Below are 17,825 nucleotides of genomic sequence, written 5' to 3' on the forward strand. Positions count from 1 at the left end.
AATATAAATTAAATATATTTAATTATTTTCTTTATTTTAGAAATATTACCGATATTTGGAACAAACAAAAAGAATCTAAAGAAAACACTTGGAACAAAGTATTAGTTTTCTTTTAATTTTTTTTTTTAATTTTAGTAAATTTTTCATAATTTTCAATAAATAATAATAAAATTTTGAAAAATTTCTAAACATCCAAAAAAATATAATTAAATATTTTTTATAAATATTTAAAATATACTTAATTATCATTTGAAGTATAATCACCTAATATCAAACAATTATTTTACTAAAAATTTTAGCTAAATAGTTAATATATTGCGTTAATGAAATCAATTAATAGAATTAACTAACAATTAATTGTATTAGTTATCAATTAATTGTCAAATATACTACTACCTCCGTCCGGCTCTATGGTTTCGTTTACTTTTTTGTATTGATTTTTAAATATTAATTATTATATCACGTAGTACAAATCAGAAAAAATGACAAAATTATAATACTATTATAATAAAATTTATGTAAAAAATTATACAAATATAAAAATATTTTTATTGTTAAATATAATAACTAAATGAGACCCTTCGAGTAGAAAAGAAAAAAAAAAATATAACTTCAATTTTTGAATTTAATATTAAAATAATACTTCCTCCGTCCCAGAATAATAGTCCGATTTGTGTTTGACACGAGATTTAAAAAAATATTGATATTATATTGGTAGTGAGTAAAAAGTACGAGTAAAAGACTTTTTTATCCTTGTGAGTGTATTAGCTTAAAAAGTAGTGGCAATTATGTAATAATATGAAAAAATAACGATAATTTTACAGTGATATAGTTATTTATGAAAATGAGAGATTATTGTATAGGGACGGAAAGTATATAATAAAATATTTTGTGAATGAAATATATATATTTTTTTTTAGAAAAAAATAGAATCCAAATAATAAAAACTTTTCAGATTGGGATTAAAAAAACAAACTCTAAGTAAAGTTGTGATAATTTTATCAGCACCCAATAGGGTGTGTTTTTTTTTTTTTTTTTTAATAAAAAAAGAGCAAATGATAAAATTTTGAAAAAATTGACTAAAGAAACATAAAAATCTCTATTTTTCAAATGCAGACTGCTGTAGCAAGGATCGATCCCAATCCCCATTTCCGAGCGAAACCCCACATTTTACTCTCCTCGTAATTGGAAAACAGAACTACCAAAGGAGGATATTCTTGCTTTAAAGCAAAAATGGCGGATGCGAAATCCATCTCTCAATCCATCGCCGCTCCTTCCCCTACCACAAGAGCCGATGGATTTGGCGGATTCCTCCAAATTCGTCGGCCAAAGCTTCGAGTGACTTCAGAGTTCGACAGCGTGACGTCCGTTTTCCTTCACAAGGTGTCGTGCAAATTATTGGATAAGTTACCTAAATTGAAGTTGACGTTTCACAACGACAGCAAAGGGCAAGTGTCCGTGCCCCAAGTATCTTTTGTTTCCAAGTTCTTTTCGATGCACTACGATGTCGAAGAGAGCGATGCTCTGCTCAAGACGTCCTTTGAAGTCGCGTCTGGATTTCAAGTCAGAGCTGCCCATCAAGTCAAGGTATTCTTTAACCGGTGGTTCAATATCATATTCGGTGCTGACCCTTTCTATCCATATGCTCTGATATAGACTTTTACTAATGCCGATGAAACTGCTAACATTTTCTTGTGACTATCTCATTTCTGGATTTTCTTTCCATGGACTCGATATTTGCACTTTGTATGGGTCTAAAAAACCTTCTTAAGTAGCTAAACAGATAATAATAGTTTTTAATGGTATCATATATAGTGTAAAATTCGTATGTTGAGCCTAAGATTCATTGTGGCTGTCATCAAGAACAAACATAAAATTACCTGAATCCGTGGCCAGCTTTAAATAAATTGTTAATTCTCACCGCCAATTGACTGTTGAAAGCTCGGAAATTTTCCTCTTTCCTTCGATGTTCTGTCCCTAGAATTATTATTATTATTATTATTTTGATCGGAAAACTAGAATTATTATTTTTTAATTACATATATAATGGAAAGAGAAAGGGATTCAATTTCACAGCCCCAAGGCTATAAATCTTCTGTGGTCTAACAATTATTGTGGGGGTCCCTTTTTCATGTTACTTCAGTCTGATAAGTAGCACGATTAACAGCTTGTAAAAAATGGCTTATGCAATCCTCCATATGAATTGAAGCTAATTGGATCTTGGATGTCACAGGATCTGACATGATTAAAAAATCTTCAATCTTAATTTAATGATAAACTGTTATTATCACTGGAATTTGCTGTTTTGTTTACCCAAAACACTGAATACAGCATTAGAGTAGTAAGAAGCAAATAAGCAAACCATGTCTCCATGTTATCCATCCTATTAGAACTCATAGATTGTACACACACACACATATATATATATATATATATAGGTTACAGTATTATGCTAACAAGGATTCATTCATAATTCTTTCAGCATGGTCAATTACAGTTTAGGGCATTAGTACCAAAATGATTGATAGATGCTTTGAGTTTTGACATTTGAATCTATGAGCATGCTTTGTATATTTGTCATTTATACAGAAGAAAATGGCTAAACCTAACATGATGTCACGCAACCGCAACCAATGAACTATGGTTTCAAGCATGCCACAAATTCTACCTTTAGAGTGGAAGTTGAAAAGATGGACTATTTTTGTAATACCTCGTAAAAATACTCGCCGGAAGTTCGCCGGAGTCGGACAATATTATTTTGGGGCTAATTTATTTTGGGATTTTGGTATAAGAAATTAAGGAATTGACTTTAAATTAAGAGTAACATTGAATTTAGGGTAAAATAAATAATAAATTAGATTTAGTTTATCAGTATCTCTTAATTTAGGTATCTTTATCATAATTTGTTAAGATATATCATATCCGAGTGTGGATTTGATAAGATATAACGTATCCATAGTTGGTTAAGATATAGCATATCCAGGTTAGAGTGCCTCTGTAATAAAGCATAAAATAAAATAAAAGAAAAAAAGAAAATAATTAATTATGATAATTCTTTTGGTCTATTCTCTTAAGGTAAATGGGATTAATTATGATACGTTCTAATCCCTATGCTTCTTCTATTGATATTATTTTTCAAAATTATTGTCAAATGGGTTTGCCCTAAAAGGATTAGGTTTTGCCAATTTCTTCTAAAAGGTTGATTATAATGTCACCTAAAGCTTATGTGAAGGTTATTATTGGATTTTAAATTAAAAATCGTAGAATTTATGGGATGTGTTTGAAACCCTAGCTTTGCCCTAACGTAATTATAGTTTTTGGAAAGAGATTTACGATTATATTTAAATATTATGATTTTTGAAATTAGACCATGCCTATTGTGGTTGACATATTTTTCGAGTGTTTATTTGGCGAAATAAAGTGAGATTATAACGAACTTGTTGGGTCTAATATCCTACTTTTGATTGATTAAATGTTGCCAATTAGAATATTTTGAGTTTAGAATACTCTTTTTTAAATTTGCCTAAGAGCATGTTGAGTATTTGGTCAATGAAAGCATGTTGAGTATTTGGTCAAATTGGTAATTGAAACTACCCATCGAATCCGATCAACTCGTCGATTGTTTGGATGATAAGGTATAGCCTTCCACCTATGTGCCTTGCAAACACGTGAGGGTATACCGGTATTTTAGGATAACTAGCTAACCTTGAACTAGATCCCGAATGGGCTAGGTCGAGGGATCGAGATGACGGGTTCCCTTTTGGGTGATTCCGAGGTGTCCGTCATTCATGATAAAAAGGTTTTTAGACCGTCATCCGTGATGGAAGGATGGATTGCGTACAACCCCCTCTTGGTATGTTATATTGGAGACTAGAGGGTTGTGGGCCGCTTGGCGCCCCTCGCAAACTAATAATAAATTGATTTACGTGTACTTTGGGTTTCGAACCCTTATGTACACATTGTGGGAGTTTCCTTTGAGGGTTGTGACCCTATGCTTGTTATGTGAAACTATGTGACGTGTCATACGAAGTAATAAGGTTGGAAAATCGGGTCGAGCCGGTCCTGATTAAGGCCTAGTGGAGTTTTCTTCGTGATGTGCTTATCACTGTTATTTGAGAATGAAAAGGAGATATAAGGGAGGCGCTAAAAAAGTCGTGTGTGTGAGTTATCCTTATTTGTTATCTTATTCAAATTATGTTCTTCAAATGATTTTGTGGCATTATACCGTATTAATTTATCTCTGATTAATTGCGACCGTTGTGTTGACCCTCTTCTTGTAACCTTTTTGTAGGTGATCATGTTTCTGTTATACCTAAATGATACATCCACGTCATATGATCCATCGTGGAGAACTATAATTACTTTGTCTTCTAAAATATTTTTGAAATCCATTATTAATGTTTAAGAACTATTTACAACTTATGCTTTTGACTCGAACTTTATTTATTTAAATGATAAGCCGGTGCGCTGTAAATTTTAAATCCTTATCTAGTTGTTCGTATTTATTGTTTTAGCCTTAGCGCCACAACGTAGGGCTTGTTGATTGATGAACGAGCCTTCCGGTGTGGCGTGGCGGTGACGCTCCGGTTTGAGCCGGCCGGGGTGTTACAATTTTCCATTTCCCCATGAAAATGCTCTTTCAATTAATAAGTCTATGTGAAGACTCTCACTTTTATCTTGTTGATAGAAACTTCTTAATAGGACTCATCTTCAACAAAAATCCTTTTGTTGATTGATTCCCAAATGTGATGTGGCCCTGTACATGTTTGAGCGTATGTTAAGTGCCCAACTACTATAGCATAGGGAATGGATTCCATTGCCTTTTACTTTGAAGTTAGTAAAAAGGAATTTCTCTATTTTATGTATGGGGGCAAGATTGCAAGAAAGATATCATTCTACAGGACTAATAAATTTACCCCCATTGATCTATCACTTGCTCATCGGTGTATTGTTCAATGGTAATTAGTTCATTGTCAATATTTTCACATTGTGAGACACGGCCATGAACATTTTTTATATGAGTTATACTAAGTTGTTCAAATAGATTGGTTTGCATGTTTTTCCATAATGTGTTTTTAATCTAGCTGTTACGTCAGGTCTTTATCATTTAATGGAGTGTTTTATACTACCAACGCACTCAGCCCTAATGAATTATTAAGTTGAGCTATTTTTCACCATCAAATCATTAAGTCACTAGTTGTGCTACGAATCAAAGTCCAAGTTAGTGAGGGCAAAGAACTGTTTAACTGCTGCTTTACATACATGGGTGTTCCATACTTAATAGTCAACCGCTTAATCTACCTCAACTAACTTTTAGGCTCAACAAGGAGAGGTTTCCATGGTGGCAGATCTTGCTGGCCCTGCATACACAGTTGAACTGTCGTCTGCTGTTCCATCAGTTGGTTTGGTGAGTGTTGCTTGGCTTGGAATTTCTTAAATTTTCATTTTATGAAATGTGGCTAACTGAAGGTAACTTCAAACTGTGATTTGTAGTAATATGAAGTTAGACGCAATTCAGCTTTCACCATAAAACCGTAAACTGTTTTAATTTGAAATCTAATGCAGAAAACCTTAAATGGTTATATGGAATATTTAATTTTTTCTCTGCAGCCAAGAGCAACTTTTAAAGTTCCTATAGGTGAAATTTCATTGGAGGAGAAAGATGATGATGAAGCTGAGGAACAGAAGAAAACTTTAGGAGTGAGTGGAATCCTTAAAGGTCACATTCTGAATGGAGTGTGCACTGCCCAATACAATGAGGATACTATGAATTTAAGATATGCATACAAGGTAGTTTCTGTTTGGCATCTTTGAGTGAATGGTATTTTTGTTTTTGGTAATGCCTTTAGCTGAAAGTTCGTTACAATGTTTTAGAAACTACTAAAGATTGTAGCCTTTCTTTTAACTATATTACGTCATGACGATTCTCTTTAAAAACGTACTACCCCCTTTTAAAATCTGTATTCAAATTTTTGGGCACAGGTTTTAATGTGTTACTTTTGTTACCTTTTTGTTTTTTTATAATTAAAAATGACAAAAAATAATTTTCATTTTTTACTAAAAAAAAGTAATAACATTTTTTAGGACAGTCCAAACAAAAAAGTAAACATAAATTTGAATGATGAAATAAGTACCAAATTTCCGTAGAAAACATCACAAAAACAACTATTTCACCCAAACGTGCGGTGCTGCATTATTCATAAAATTTTACTTGCAGGATGAGCAAATGACATTCATTCCAAGTCTTTCTCTGCCTTCAAATGCATTATCGTGCGTATTTAAGCGAAGATTCAGCTCTTCAGACAAATTGAGGTGCTCCACTCCTTTCCTCTTGCCAAGCAAAATAAATATGAATTGGCTAGATATTAAGCCTAGGCTTTATCACTCTGAAATTAGTTTGTATAGTCCAGTATATATTTAAATATCTCTGTGTAGAATCTGACTTGCTTAGTTTCTGTTCTCAGCTATTCATACTACTTTGACACGGACAATTGGAATGCTGTCTACAAACATACTGTTGGGAAGGATTATAAGTTCAAAGCTGGTTATGATTCTGAAGTTCGACTGGGTTGGGCATCCATCTGGGTTAGTCTTATTATGTTTCCTCTTCCATTTGATTACAAGACAATTTGATTACAAGACAATAATAGTGATCTCACCACGATAATTTGCTGTGCTGGGCTTGTTCTGCTAATAGTTCAAAAGGCTTGATGTGCAGGAGAAAGCTACGATCTTTTGGTCTCAAACTGTTGAACTTCTCTGAATCCCTGTTATTCTTTGATAATTGCTTTCTGACTTGGCCTATGAAATTGCTTACGAAAAAAATGTTATAAGGAAGGAAGGATGCAATTAATAAAGAAAAGATAAAAAAGGATCAGTAAGTTTGCTAAGCTGACTCCCCCATTTGGTATGGTAGGTTTGGTGGGATGAGTGATCTATATGTGCTTGTAGAAGTGAAGTTTTATGTCAGGTTGGTTGACAACTATATAAATAAATAAATAATGTGAATCCATTAAAGCTCATGCTTTTAGGTGAGAAGGTAATTAATATATCATAATCCAAAAGTTGTTTTTATCACGTACTTTTACACTCCTGACTTCTGTTGACAATTGTGTAAGGCTGATGCCTCTTGATTATATTTCTGTGATGAATCTTGTTGCATGATATTGAGCAGAGTTTCGCCTGAAATAATGAATTCAGTCAGACATTGGAAACTAATGTGCAACAACATATGATTCAGGTTGGAGATGAAGAAGGCAAGGCGAAAACAGCTCCCATGAAGATGAAGGTGCAGTTGATGCTCCAAGTTCCCCAAGATAACATCAAATCGTCAGCTTTGATGTTCCGCGTGAAGAAGAGGTGGGATATATAAGGGCCCATTTGATTGTCGGCTGTTGTTGTGGTGATGAAGCTTGCGTCTTCCTGATAAGGCTCTTTCTTCAAGATACACATTTCTTCTCCTATAGTAAAATATTATTGTGCTTGAACGACTGCCTGTCTGTTGGGAAGGATCTACGAAATGTACGTAGCAACTGTAGCCAAGCAAAACAAATTAGCCCAACATCCATCATCATATTGGCAGGTTTACTACCTCATTCGCCCATGGGAAGGTTTGTACTGTTTATCTAGGTTTAGGGTCAGTTACTCTCTCTCTCACGCACACACAGCCCTTCTTAACTCAAGGGCATCAGTTACTTACTATCTATGTTTCCCTCTCTCTGAAGTTTGGTGTTAGAGCAATCCAACGGCCCGATTGTGGAGGCCCTTGTTTTTTTATTTTTTCATTTTAAGAGGCTTTTTAGTTGGCCTCTGAAAAACAATATACATTGATGGGTGTATAGAGGCCAAAATTTTGACGCCAACTTGATGGTGCTTCGTGCATGAGGCAATGTTGATTTATACAATTTAATGTAGTTTTTTTTTTAATAAAAATATTAATTATGACTATTAAATACTTTAATCCAAAAAGCTATAAATTCACTTAATTTTTTTAATCACTTTATCTTATTATTAAAAAATAAATTAGTATTTAACTATTATTATTTTAACTTTTAAGTAAGTTATTAAAATTAATTTTGTGTATTTCTTTTGATTAGTTGGTAAAAGAATTTGATTTAAGTTTAAAATTAAAATAATATTATATTTTTATAAATATATATGTATATATATTATTAAAAAATATAAAGAATAAATAATAAAAAATAAACATTTTGAATAAAATATATTTATTATTATTATTATTATTTTTTAATATTTATAACTAGGGCGAAATGTGTGTGCCCCACCCTTTGTTTTTTCGGCAGACGATATACTGCGGTTTCACCTTTTTCCGCCTGGCTTCTAATTTTCTTCCTCCTTTCTCGCTAGCGGCCTGCTCCTGTTTCTCTGTCATCCCTTCTACCAAAATGACTACACCGGCTTCCAATTCCGTCGCAGATTCTTCAGACATCAAACGCCCGAGTGAATTCTATGATTCCGATTCCTTATTTAAGAAAAGAATCAAGACTGGGGAGGAATCGGAGAACCAGGTCAATACCGCCAAAGCTTCGAATGCAAACAGCTCTGCTCGCGAGGGCTTCTTTGAGATAGAGGCCGATGCCGCCGAAGATAAAGGGTCGAGGCATACTATGGAGGATGCTTGGGTCGTGCTTCATGACGCTGCCTTTAATTTCCCTGGAATTTTGAGGTCCCTTTATCATTACCTAATCTAGTTCTCTTTTGCTGCGTTGTACTTTTATCCTTTTAAGCTAAATGTAAAAATTAAAATACCAGTCATGGAGGCTCTGCTCCTGTTTTGGCCATTATATATAAACCACAAGAGTTTATCCAATTTTCATCATGTTTTATCATTGCTTAATCTCAAGATTAATTATTATCTTATATTTTGAAACAGTTTGTTTATCTCTAAGGTATGGGTTTCGTTGAATTTAATTCCATAGGAATGCCCCATTTCTTATTGCCTTATTCTTTATAGATGTGCACATTTTGCTATTTACGATGGGCATGGAGGTCGGTTGGCTGCGGATTATGCACAGAAGCACTTAAATGAAAATGTGCTTTCAGCTGGGTTACCACGTGAGTTGGTCTGTTTGTCTAGACATTTAGTGGATTTTTTTTTTTTTTTTTAATGTGATTGCTTTAAAACTGCGAAAATGTTCTATCTCATTCTTACCAATTGAAACTTTGCATCCTGATGAAACTTTCAGTTGGATGTCAAGTCTGCAAAGAAGGCCATACTTAATGGTATGCCTGTGGTCTCACTTTGTCCGTAAAATATTTTAAAAGCCTATCATAGTTATCATTTCCTCTTCATGATTTAGTTATCATTTGGCTCTTTATTTTTTCTTTTCTTTTCTTTATTTTTTATTTTATTTTTTATTTTTCTTGAATAGGATTTCGGAAAACAGATGAGGCTCTTCTTCTGGAAAGTGCTGCAGGTTGTTCATAGTGTGCTCTAAGATATAGAGATAATATGATGAAAATATTTGCTACTCAAATCCAAAATTTTATTATGGGTGTTTTTTACTTGTGAGATTTGTTTTTCCGTTATACTATTCCAACTTCTTTTTTCCCCCAAAAACATCAAATCAAACATCTATCTTTTATTTATTATATTATACTAAAATTAAATTTTACATTCAAAACATCACATCAATACGTATTTATATCACGTCAAACAACTATTTCAATTCAAAATTTTACTATTCAAAACCAAAACCAAAAACCAAAATCTCACAAGTAAACACACCCTATCTTTCTAAACATCTCACTGTATACAACATTTTCTCACCCTCAATGGTTCAGCTCTCTCTCTCTCTCTCTATATATATATATATATATATATTTGTGTGGTTGTATTCATTTTTGGTTTAACAATTAATGCATTGGAATTCGGAAACTCTTGCGAAACCCAAAAGGGCTTACTTGACTGTGGTAGTCTCCTGTTGCTTTCTGAACTATTTTCATGTATCAAATTACTTTACTTTCAAAAGAAAACATTTGAGAAATGACCTGTTTATCTGATTGGTCCATGGTTAATAACCTCAAAGTGCTAAATTACAAGCTGAATTGTTGAATCATTTTGCACCAGATTGAATGTCCATTGTTTTTCATGTATCCTATATAGGCTACAAGAACACAACTTTTGGCCTAGTCTCTCCTTTACCCTTCATTTGCATCTGTATTTTATAAAGTGTTTGGTGCAATCCTAATTCTGCATTGTTCTTTAATTTATCATTTGAACATATGAACATGCTGATATTTGTTTCATCTCCACAGTTTCTTCGAAGTATTATATTGCATGTCTAGATATTATGTATATATAGTAGTGTCCTTTTTAACTTTGGTTTCTTGGTAGGAGGATGGCAGGATGGTGCTACAGCTGTATGTGTGTGGATATTGGATCAAACGGTAAGTTTAATGTAATTCAAATATTCAATATGCTCCCCTATGGTTTGTGGGTACGAATAATTGTGTTGATTAATGACTTATGCTGGGAAAGATGGTAGTGGCATTGGGTTGTTCTTGGTTGCAAAAATAATAAGTATGAATGCTTTGAATTGCATATGCATTTAAAGGCAGCAAAGCAATATAGTTAGAGCCATTTCGATAAGATTCCATAGTTAGTTCTTCATGCATAAATACACTTGAAGTTGATCATTTGTTTATTATTGAATTTTATTGCGTGCATAAAATTTTCGGCATCACTATTCAAATGAAAATTGAAACAAAGGCAGTTTCTTGGGACCTATATTTAGCAGTATCATGAAAGGTCTGATGAAGACAGTGAGTGACACTACTCATGGATTGCTAGTAATTATTCCGGGTCTCTATTATATTATTGAAATGCATTGTTGTAAAGTTATCTTCAGGTATTTAGGACCACAGCAAGATCTGTAGACAATTAGACATAGAAAAGCATATCCAGTGAGAATTTACAATTGCTCCACTTTTACCTGCTACTCAGGTGTTTGTAGCTAATATTGGTGATGCAAAAGCTGTTGTAGCAAGATCATCTGCAGCAGATGGGTCCAATCCACTTAAGGCCATTGTTTTAACAAGAGAACACAAAGCCATTTATCCACAAGAACGTGCACGAATTCAGAAGGTGAATTTATTCAAACATCAAAAACAAATGCTCAGTGATGCCTTAGTCCTCATCCATCGAGTGATGTTAGGAGTTGATGAAGAAAGTTATACTAGTATCTTTTCACACCTGCTTTTATTTTTTCAACTGCCCATGTTGCAAACTGAAAACATTATGAATATTAGAGAAGCAAAAGAAACTTTAGTTGGTGCAACTCGCATGGCTTGTCAAAAGATGGGTATTTTTATTTGATTGGTTGTAATTTCTATGTATGTTCAGTTTGAATGTGGAGTTAAGTAAGTGCAGTTGACACTTATCTTATTTTCAGGCTGGTGGTTCTGTAAGTACAAATGGGCGGTTGCAGGGACGACTTGAAGTTTCCAGAGCATTCGGAGACCGACAATTCAAGAAGGTTATATATTTCTTATTGTGAATGCCATGTGTCCTTTCAATTATGTTATAGCATCTTCATATGCATGTTCACTAGCATAATTTAATTTTTCCAATCTTTTTTTTCCTTATTAAGAAATGGAGAGGATACTCAAGCGACCTTATATATTTCACATTCTGATGCTAGGGTCTCTATATATTCTTATATATATATATATATATGTATACCTTCTTGTCTATTGGTGGGGGTATGTGTGCTCTAAATCTGGCAGGTGTGCTGGAGAATAACACACACACACACACACTCCTTTGTACATCACATGCTATTCTTTTCTATGATTCTTCAGGTGGGCGTGGTTGCAATTCCTGATGTCAGTTCCTTTGATTTGACTGGCAGAGATCATTTCATAATCCTTGGTTGTGATGGCTTGTGGGGCGTAAATCTCTCTCTGAAAACTATTTCTCAACTTGTTATGACTTGAAAGGGATCTCTACATCCTTGCCTTTAGTTTTTCAATCTTTGCCTATATTAACAAAAGACAACTCTAATGTTTAGGTGTTTGGACCAAGTGATGCTGTTGCTTTTGTTCACAGACTACTACAGGTTTGTAAAAGTTTTCATGCTTTATGATTTCTCTGTTTTTCTGCTCAGCATTCGGATACCTGAAGCCTAGAGGGGAGAAAGTAGAAGTGTATGTGGTGGCCCAGTTGCTCTCATGATATTTTGATGTCTATGGCAGGAGGGCCAGCCAGTCACGACAATCAGTCGACGCCTTGTGCGCGAAGCTATACGGGAAAGGCAATGCAAGGATAATTGCACTGCAATTGTCATTGTTTTCAGGCAACAGTAACAGAAAGGGTCCAGATTCTACTGATGAGTGGATTTATGGTCTGGGGGTGGCACGGTGCTAGGCTTACATGCGAGGTCTGAGGGTTTATTTAGGACTCCATTGTAGCTCCAGAAGAGATTATGTGGAACCAAAGATTGAGATGTTATTTTGATGTGATGAGGTTGGAATTCGACATAAAAGAGCGGGTAGTACAGGTTTCCCAAGCAGCTGGGAGGGGGATAAAACAATTTAAACCTCCATGAAAAACTGATCCGATCTTAATTTGATTTGATTGATAACATGACAGACACCTGAATTTTGTGGGCCGGTGCATTGGATTCTCTCATGTGCGCACTCGATGGCTCATTGCTCGACGCTAGAGAGGTTCCTAGTAGTATTCAGCAGCAGCAGCAGCTAGTCAGCTTGGCTGGCTGGCTTTATTGTGTGTGTGTTGTGTGTCTCTAACTACATGCATTGTCGGATCTTCTAAAATGAAAAGATGCCCAAGTCATTATGGCCACATGCTCTCCAATCATTGCAGTGATCTTCTTCTTCTTCTTCTTCTTCAGTTGTCTGTTACACATACAATTTGGTTCTTATGTGCAAAAAGCAGTGATGTCCTAACCTCTGTATGATTGACGATCATTACTCAATGTTTTTAGTTACCGTGTGCTGACTAGTAAATCAATATCAATATCAATTTTAAGACATGTTTATAAATGAAGTAGTATATCTCCGACACTCCACATCTTAACTGCGGTCCATTAATATTAATCAACATAGTAGGATCACTACTACTTGCTATAATGGAATAGTGAAGTTGAGTAGGACTTGGAAATGGCCGAAAGATTGACGCACCAGCTTCTCTGCTATGACTTAGCAGCAGCAGCATTAAACAACAACATGAAAATAAAATACCAACAAATCTGACAAGGCGTTGAATTGCTAGCAAATGATTGATCGACCAATTGGTTATTGAAAATGATCATTGCAGACCCTAAAGAAAATGGTTAAAATAAGAGACGGACAGCAATGAATTGAGAGTGGATCGGAGAAGGTTGCTGCTGCATCTGCATGCATGTTTGCACTACCTGCCCCAACATGCACAACTGATGCTTTGTCTCCCCGCCCCAACAATGTTCAACTACAAGTCAACATACATACATGACAACGATATGAGATGTAGCATAATGAGAGAGAGTGGTGGGACTGAATGATTGTGCTTGATACGCACCGTTATAATTAAATCAATTGCTCTACTCGCAGCCAGTAAATATATATAGTCACACACACACACACACGAGACATGCATATAAATATATACACATATGTATATGCATTGCTCGGCGATTATCTGAAGTACCGCCCTGCATTCAATCTGAAGAAAGACTCATTCACATCACATGGCCCGCGTCATTTCTGAGAAAGTGAAGCTTCTGATTTCCTTGATCCTACTGCAGTTCTGCTTCGCAGGTTTTCACATCGTCTCCAGAGTCGCCCTGAACATTGGCGTTAGCAAAGTGGTCTATCCTGTTTACAGAAACGTCATCGCATTGCTACTGTTGGGTCCCTTTGCCTACTTCATCGAAAAGTGAGAGATTCAGTTAGATCCATCTTCTCCTCCCCTCCTCCTCTTCTTGCATAAATAAATAATAAAGTGACAAGATACCTATCCATCTTTGAACATTGTCGTGCATTTATTATTTTCCATGTTATGTGTTAGATCTGAACTGACTAACTCATCACGATGAGTCCTTCTCGTGGTCTGATCACTTGCTTACTCACAGGAAGGAGAGACCACCACTCACGTTCTCTTTATTGGCTCAGTTCTTTCTTTTAGCACTCGTGGGGTAAGTAGAAGTAGTAGTAGTAGACGACTAGTCTAAGCAGAGCAGCCTCAAATTCAATTGTCCATTTCGATTCCCCCTCGTTAGACTGCAGCTGGCTATCTGTTGTCTCTGTCTTCCCAGGATCACAGCAAACCAGGGCTTCTACATCCTCGGCCTATATTATGCATCTCCGACCTTTGCATCTGCAATGCAGAACTCAGTTCCTGCGATCACTTTCATCATGGCATCTGCTCTGAGGTATCTATTATATCTATCTATCAGAATAACTACCTCCTTCCTTGCACTTGTACGTACGTCCCCCCGACTGCTCTGGTCATATCCTTCCTTAATTGTCGTTCTTTCTCCCATTCAATTAATTCCCCCCTAGGCTGGAGCAAGTTCAGATCACAAGGATAGATGGAGTAGCAAAGGTTGTAGGGACTTTAGCAAGTTTGGGAGGTGCAACAATTATCACCTTGTACAAGGGCCCTGCTATTTTGAACCAGCAGCAGGAGTCAAAACCACATGGAGCGACGACGACTACTGATTCGCTTCCTCCGCTCACCTCAACAAATTACGTGCAGAGCTGGACATGGGGATGCATATTTCTAGTTGGGCACTGCTTATCCTGGGCCAGCTGGATGGTCCTTCAGGTAATTAATTACCCCGCTTGTTTAGTGATTTAATTACTCAATCAATCAATTACTGCAGTCAGTCAGAACAGAATTGAACTCCCTCCCTCCATCTGTATTCTGTAATGTAACTGTAACTCCGCTGATCGATCATCCATCTCTATTTATTTATTACTCGTGCGATGCAGGCCCCCGTCGTGAAGAAGTACCCGGCCAAACTCTCCCTCACGTCATTCACATTTTTCTTTGGATTAATTCAGTTCTTATTCATAGCAGCTTTTGTGGAAAGGGACCCAACGCATTGGCAAATTCAGTCCGGAGAAGAGATCTTTACAATCTTATATGCTGTAAAAAAAAATCAACCCAACTTGGTCCCGTTTTTTGTTTTGTTTTGTTTTGTTTTGTTTTTAGAATGATTCTCATGCGGGGCCTGCAGGTAGCTTAACTTGACTTGACTTGAAACTGGGTGCAGGGAGTAATATCTTCAGGTATAGTGATCTCTCTGCAGACCTGGTGCATCCAGAAAGGAGGTCCAGTGTTTGTGGCGAGCTTCCAGCCCCTCCAAACAGTATTAGTTGCTGGAATGGCGTTCGTCATCCTGGGCGATCAGTTATACTCTGGAGGGTGGGTACCACCTATTCGTGTATGCATGCCTACATATGACATTAAAACATGACATCCACAACTGCATCTGATAGAGTACATAATACATTGGTTGTCTCCAATGCTAAAAAAAAATGCGTTGCTCTTTATTTTATTTAATTTTTTAATTTATTTTTAATTTTTTTAAATTTTTAAAAAAATTATTTTAAATTATATGTTTAAAATAATTAAAAAAATTAAATATTTGAAGAATAATAGTGAAAAATAAAGTTATAATTAAAATAAAATTTTGTAGCAAATGCATATTTAAAATTAAAACTAGATAAATGGAATTTTTCTAAGTGGCACGTCACACATATATGTTCTGAATAGCTGCTCTCCTTCTTTTGCAGTGTCATTGGTGCTGTTCTAATTATGATTGGCCTCTATCTAATCCTATGGGGTAAAACAGCCGAGACAAGAAGAAACCTAAGCCAAGATTCCACTGCCAAAGAAGAGTCGTTGACAAAACATTTACTACACCGAGATCAAGATGATGATGATGAGCACCATGGAAATGATATTCCGTAATAACTAATCTATCTATCTATCTCCAGAGAAGCTCACCTCACCTCACCTCAGCACAGCAACCAACATCTTAACATATATATGTATCTACACATCACATCACATCACTGAATCTCTACTTTGAATTTCTGTTCATCTTTTTCTTTTTATTCAGCTCGCTGGCATCTAGGATTGAGATTGGGAATGGGAATGGGTTTCGTGGCAGCGCGGACGAGGGTAAAATCATAGTTATTTGTGGTGCAGCTGAGCAAATCCTAGCACCTAAATCAATAATAAACGTACTACATGTTGGGGGCTAAAGAATAGAATTGAGAAAATAGGGAGAAAAATGGAAATTTTCAAAAGGTACTAATCATCTTGAATATATTTTGTATCGCATAAGATCGTTTTTATTATACAATATTTGAATTCGGGTTACTTGAAAGCAACACTCAAATTCGAGCAAGTAAAACGTAATTGTGCATGTAGCGAAAGCTAAACCTACCTATTCTCATATTGTTCAATATGTGACCTAGTGTTAAAAGCTTATTTTACTTTCTATAAAATTTGTAAAGACAAAAATCATATTATGAATTAAAAAATATCTTTTAAAAAGAAAATAATAATAAAATTATCATAATATTTTAAAAAATACATGAGAATTGTATTACAGTAATATTTGGAAAGTGAAAGAAAAAAAATTATAGTATATTTTCCTATAATTAGTTGGTTATACAATTTCATATATTATCTTTTTAGCTTTTATTTTTCTCAAGCGTAAACCCAATGCGACTTTGTTGGTAATTTCAGAATTTATTCGAGATCAATAAATGTTCATATTAAGTGAACTTCAGAATGTGATGCGTGGAGTACATACTCGAATAAGCTAATTTCGACAAATAACACAAATTTTATAAAATCTGCGAACCAATCTTGTCACACAAATCTCCTACCAAGTAAAGTTGAAAGTAAGGACCAAAAGATTTATGTTTTATAGTCCTTTTGTTTCTAGGAATTCAATGGATCGAGTGTTATATTCACTAACTTAATTCTTCTATAAATATTCTTCTAATGCGATATCTTCAAACTATAGGCGGAAATTTGAGCAAGTAAAAATTAGGAAAATATTTGTGTATAAAGATATTTTTCAGAATTCTGGATAAAAGATATTTTTAAAGTATTTTTAAGTATTTCATATAGAATTTGTGGCATTCTATCAATATATGTATTTCACTATTTAATTTCTATTTATGTGAGGACAGATATATTTATATAATTTGGAAGTGTCTTTTATGAAAATATGTGATTTAAAATTTGAATTCAAAAAGCAATTTTCATTGAAAAGATGCAACTCAAATTTTCAAAGAAAGAAGTAAAATTTCTTCATGTCAACTCAAATTTAAATAAATTTGAATTTAGAATATTTATATTGGGATTAATTCAATTCCTAACTTTGACAATTGAAAATAATAATTAAGACATCAAAATATTTTTGGGCAAATACATAATGTTTATAGAATCGTTTATTTAGTCATAATCACGATTAAAGAAGTATAATATTCTTAGAATTCTAAAAAATCGGGAGATATTTACAGTATATTCCCCTCCGATTGATTGATCATGACAAAGCTATTGTCCCATTTAAAATTCAACTATGGCCTCTTTCCCCATTTCATTTGTTATTTTACATTTCATTTAATTTCATATAGACATCTTCGAGCGTGCACCCTAGGTAGAGCTGTTAATGATCCAAGTCGAGCCGAGTCAAGTCAAATTTTAAGTGTTCGTTAATGTTTGCGAACAAGACTCGTGTTTGTTCGTTAAACTTTCGAGCTCGTTCGTAGTGTTCGAAAGGGATCAAAGCTTACATGGATCGGATCGGATCGGATCGCAGGAGACTTAACTATTT

The 17,825-nt window shown here is 34.7% G+C and overlaps 3 protein-coding genes across 8 annotated transcripts; all 3 read left to right on the plus strand.

Annotated features, from left to right (window-relative positions):
* The first annotated feature begins 1,123 nt into the window (after positions 1-1,123).
* LOC127241196 (outer envelope pore protein 37, chloroplastic) lies at positions 1,124-7,776 on the plus strand. The gene is made up of 6 exons (XM_051260129.1): positions 1,124-1,587; positions 5,318-5,407; positions 5,611-5,790; positions 6,218-6,312; positions 6,465-6,585; positions 7,241-7,776. Exons 1-6 carry the CDS (start codon positions 1,234-1,236, stop codon positions 7,370-7,372), a joined length of 972 nt encoding a protein of 323 aa, XP_051116086.1. The 5' UTR covers positions 1,124-1,233; the 3' UTR covers positions 7,373-7,776.
* Positions 7,777-8,300: 524 nt separating this feature from the next.
* LOC127240194 (probable protein phosphatase 2C 8) lies at positions 8,301-12,951 on the plus strand. 6 transcript variants are annotated; one of them, XM_051258727.1, is made up of 10 exons: positions 8,303-8,686; positions 8,975-9,083; positions 9,207-9,243; positions 9,393-9,437; positions 10,358-10,410; positions 10,967-11,107; positions 11,415-11,498; positions 11,824-11,913; positions 12,033-12,080; positions 12,217-12,951. In XM_051258727.1, exons 1-10 carry the CDS (start codon positions 8,406-8,408, stop codon positions 12,325-12,327), a joined length of 999 nt encoding a protein of 332 aa, XP_051114684.1. In that variant the 5' UTR covers positions 8,303-8,405; the 3' UTR covers positions 12,328-12,951. The 6 variants fall into 6 exon arrangements, with proteins under 6 accessions (XP_051114719.1, XP_051114728.1, XP_051114684.1 ...); XM_051258762.1 differs by lacking the exon at positions 10,967-11,107 and having other exon boundaries at positions 8,301-8,686; XM_051258753.1 differs by lacking the exon at positions 11,824-11,913.
* Positions 12,952-13,392: 441 nt separating this feature from the next.
* On the plus strand, positions 13,393-16,345 carry LOC127240923 (WAT1-related protein At3g18200). Its single transcript, XM_051259782.1, has 8 exons — positions 13,393-13,897; positions 14,094-14,156; positions 14,277-14,393; positions 14,524-14,788; positions 14,956-15,114; positions 15,240-15,391; positions 15,763-15,936; positions 16,092-16,345. Exons 1-8 carry the CDS (start codon positions 13,710-13,712, stop codon positions 16,234-16,236), a joined length of 1,263 nt encoding a protein of 420 aa, XP_051115739.1. The 5' UTR covers positions 13,393-13,709; the 3' UTR covers positions 16,237-16,345.
* The last annotated feature ends 1,480 nt before the right edge of the window (positions 16,346-17,825 follow it).

Source organism: Andrographis paniculata, unplaced genomic scaffold (assembly GCF_009805555.1).
Source record: "Andrographis paniculata isolate CXL003 unplaced genomic scaffold, ASM980555v1 Contig18END, whole genome shotgun sequence".
NCBI lineage: Eukaryota > Viridiplantae > Streptophyta > Magnoliopsida > Lamiales > Acanthaceae > Andrographis > Andrographis paniculata.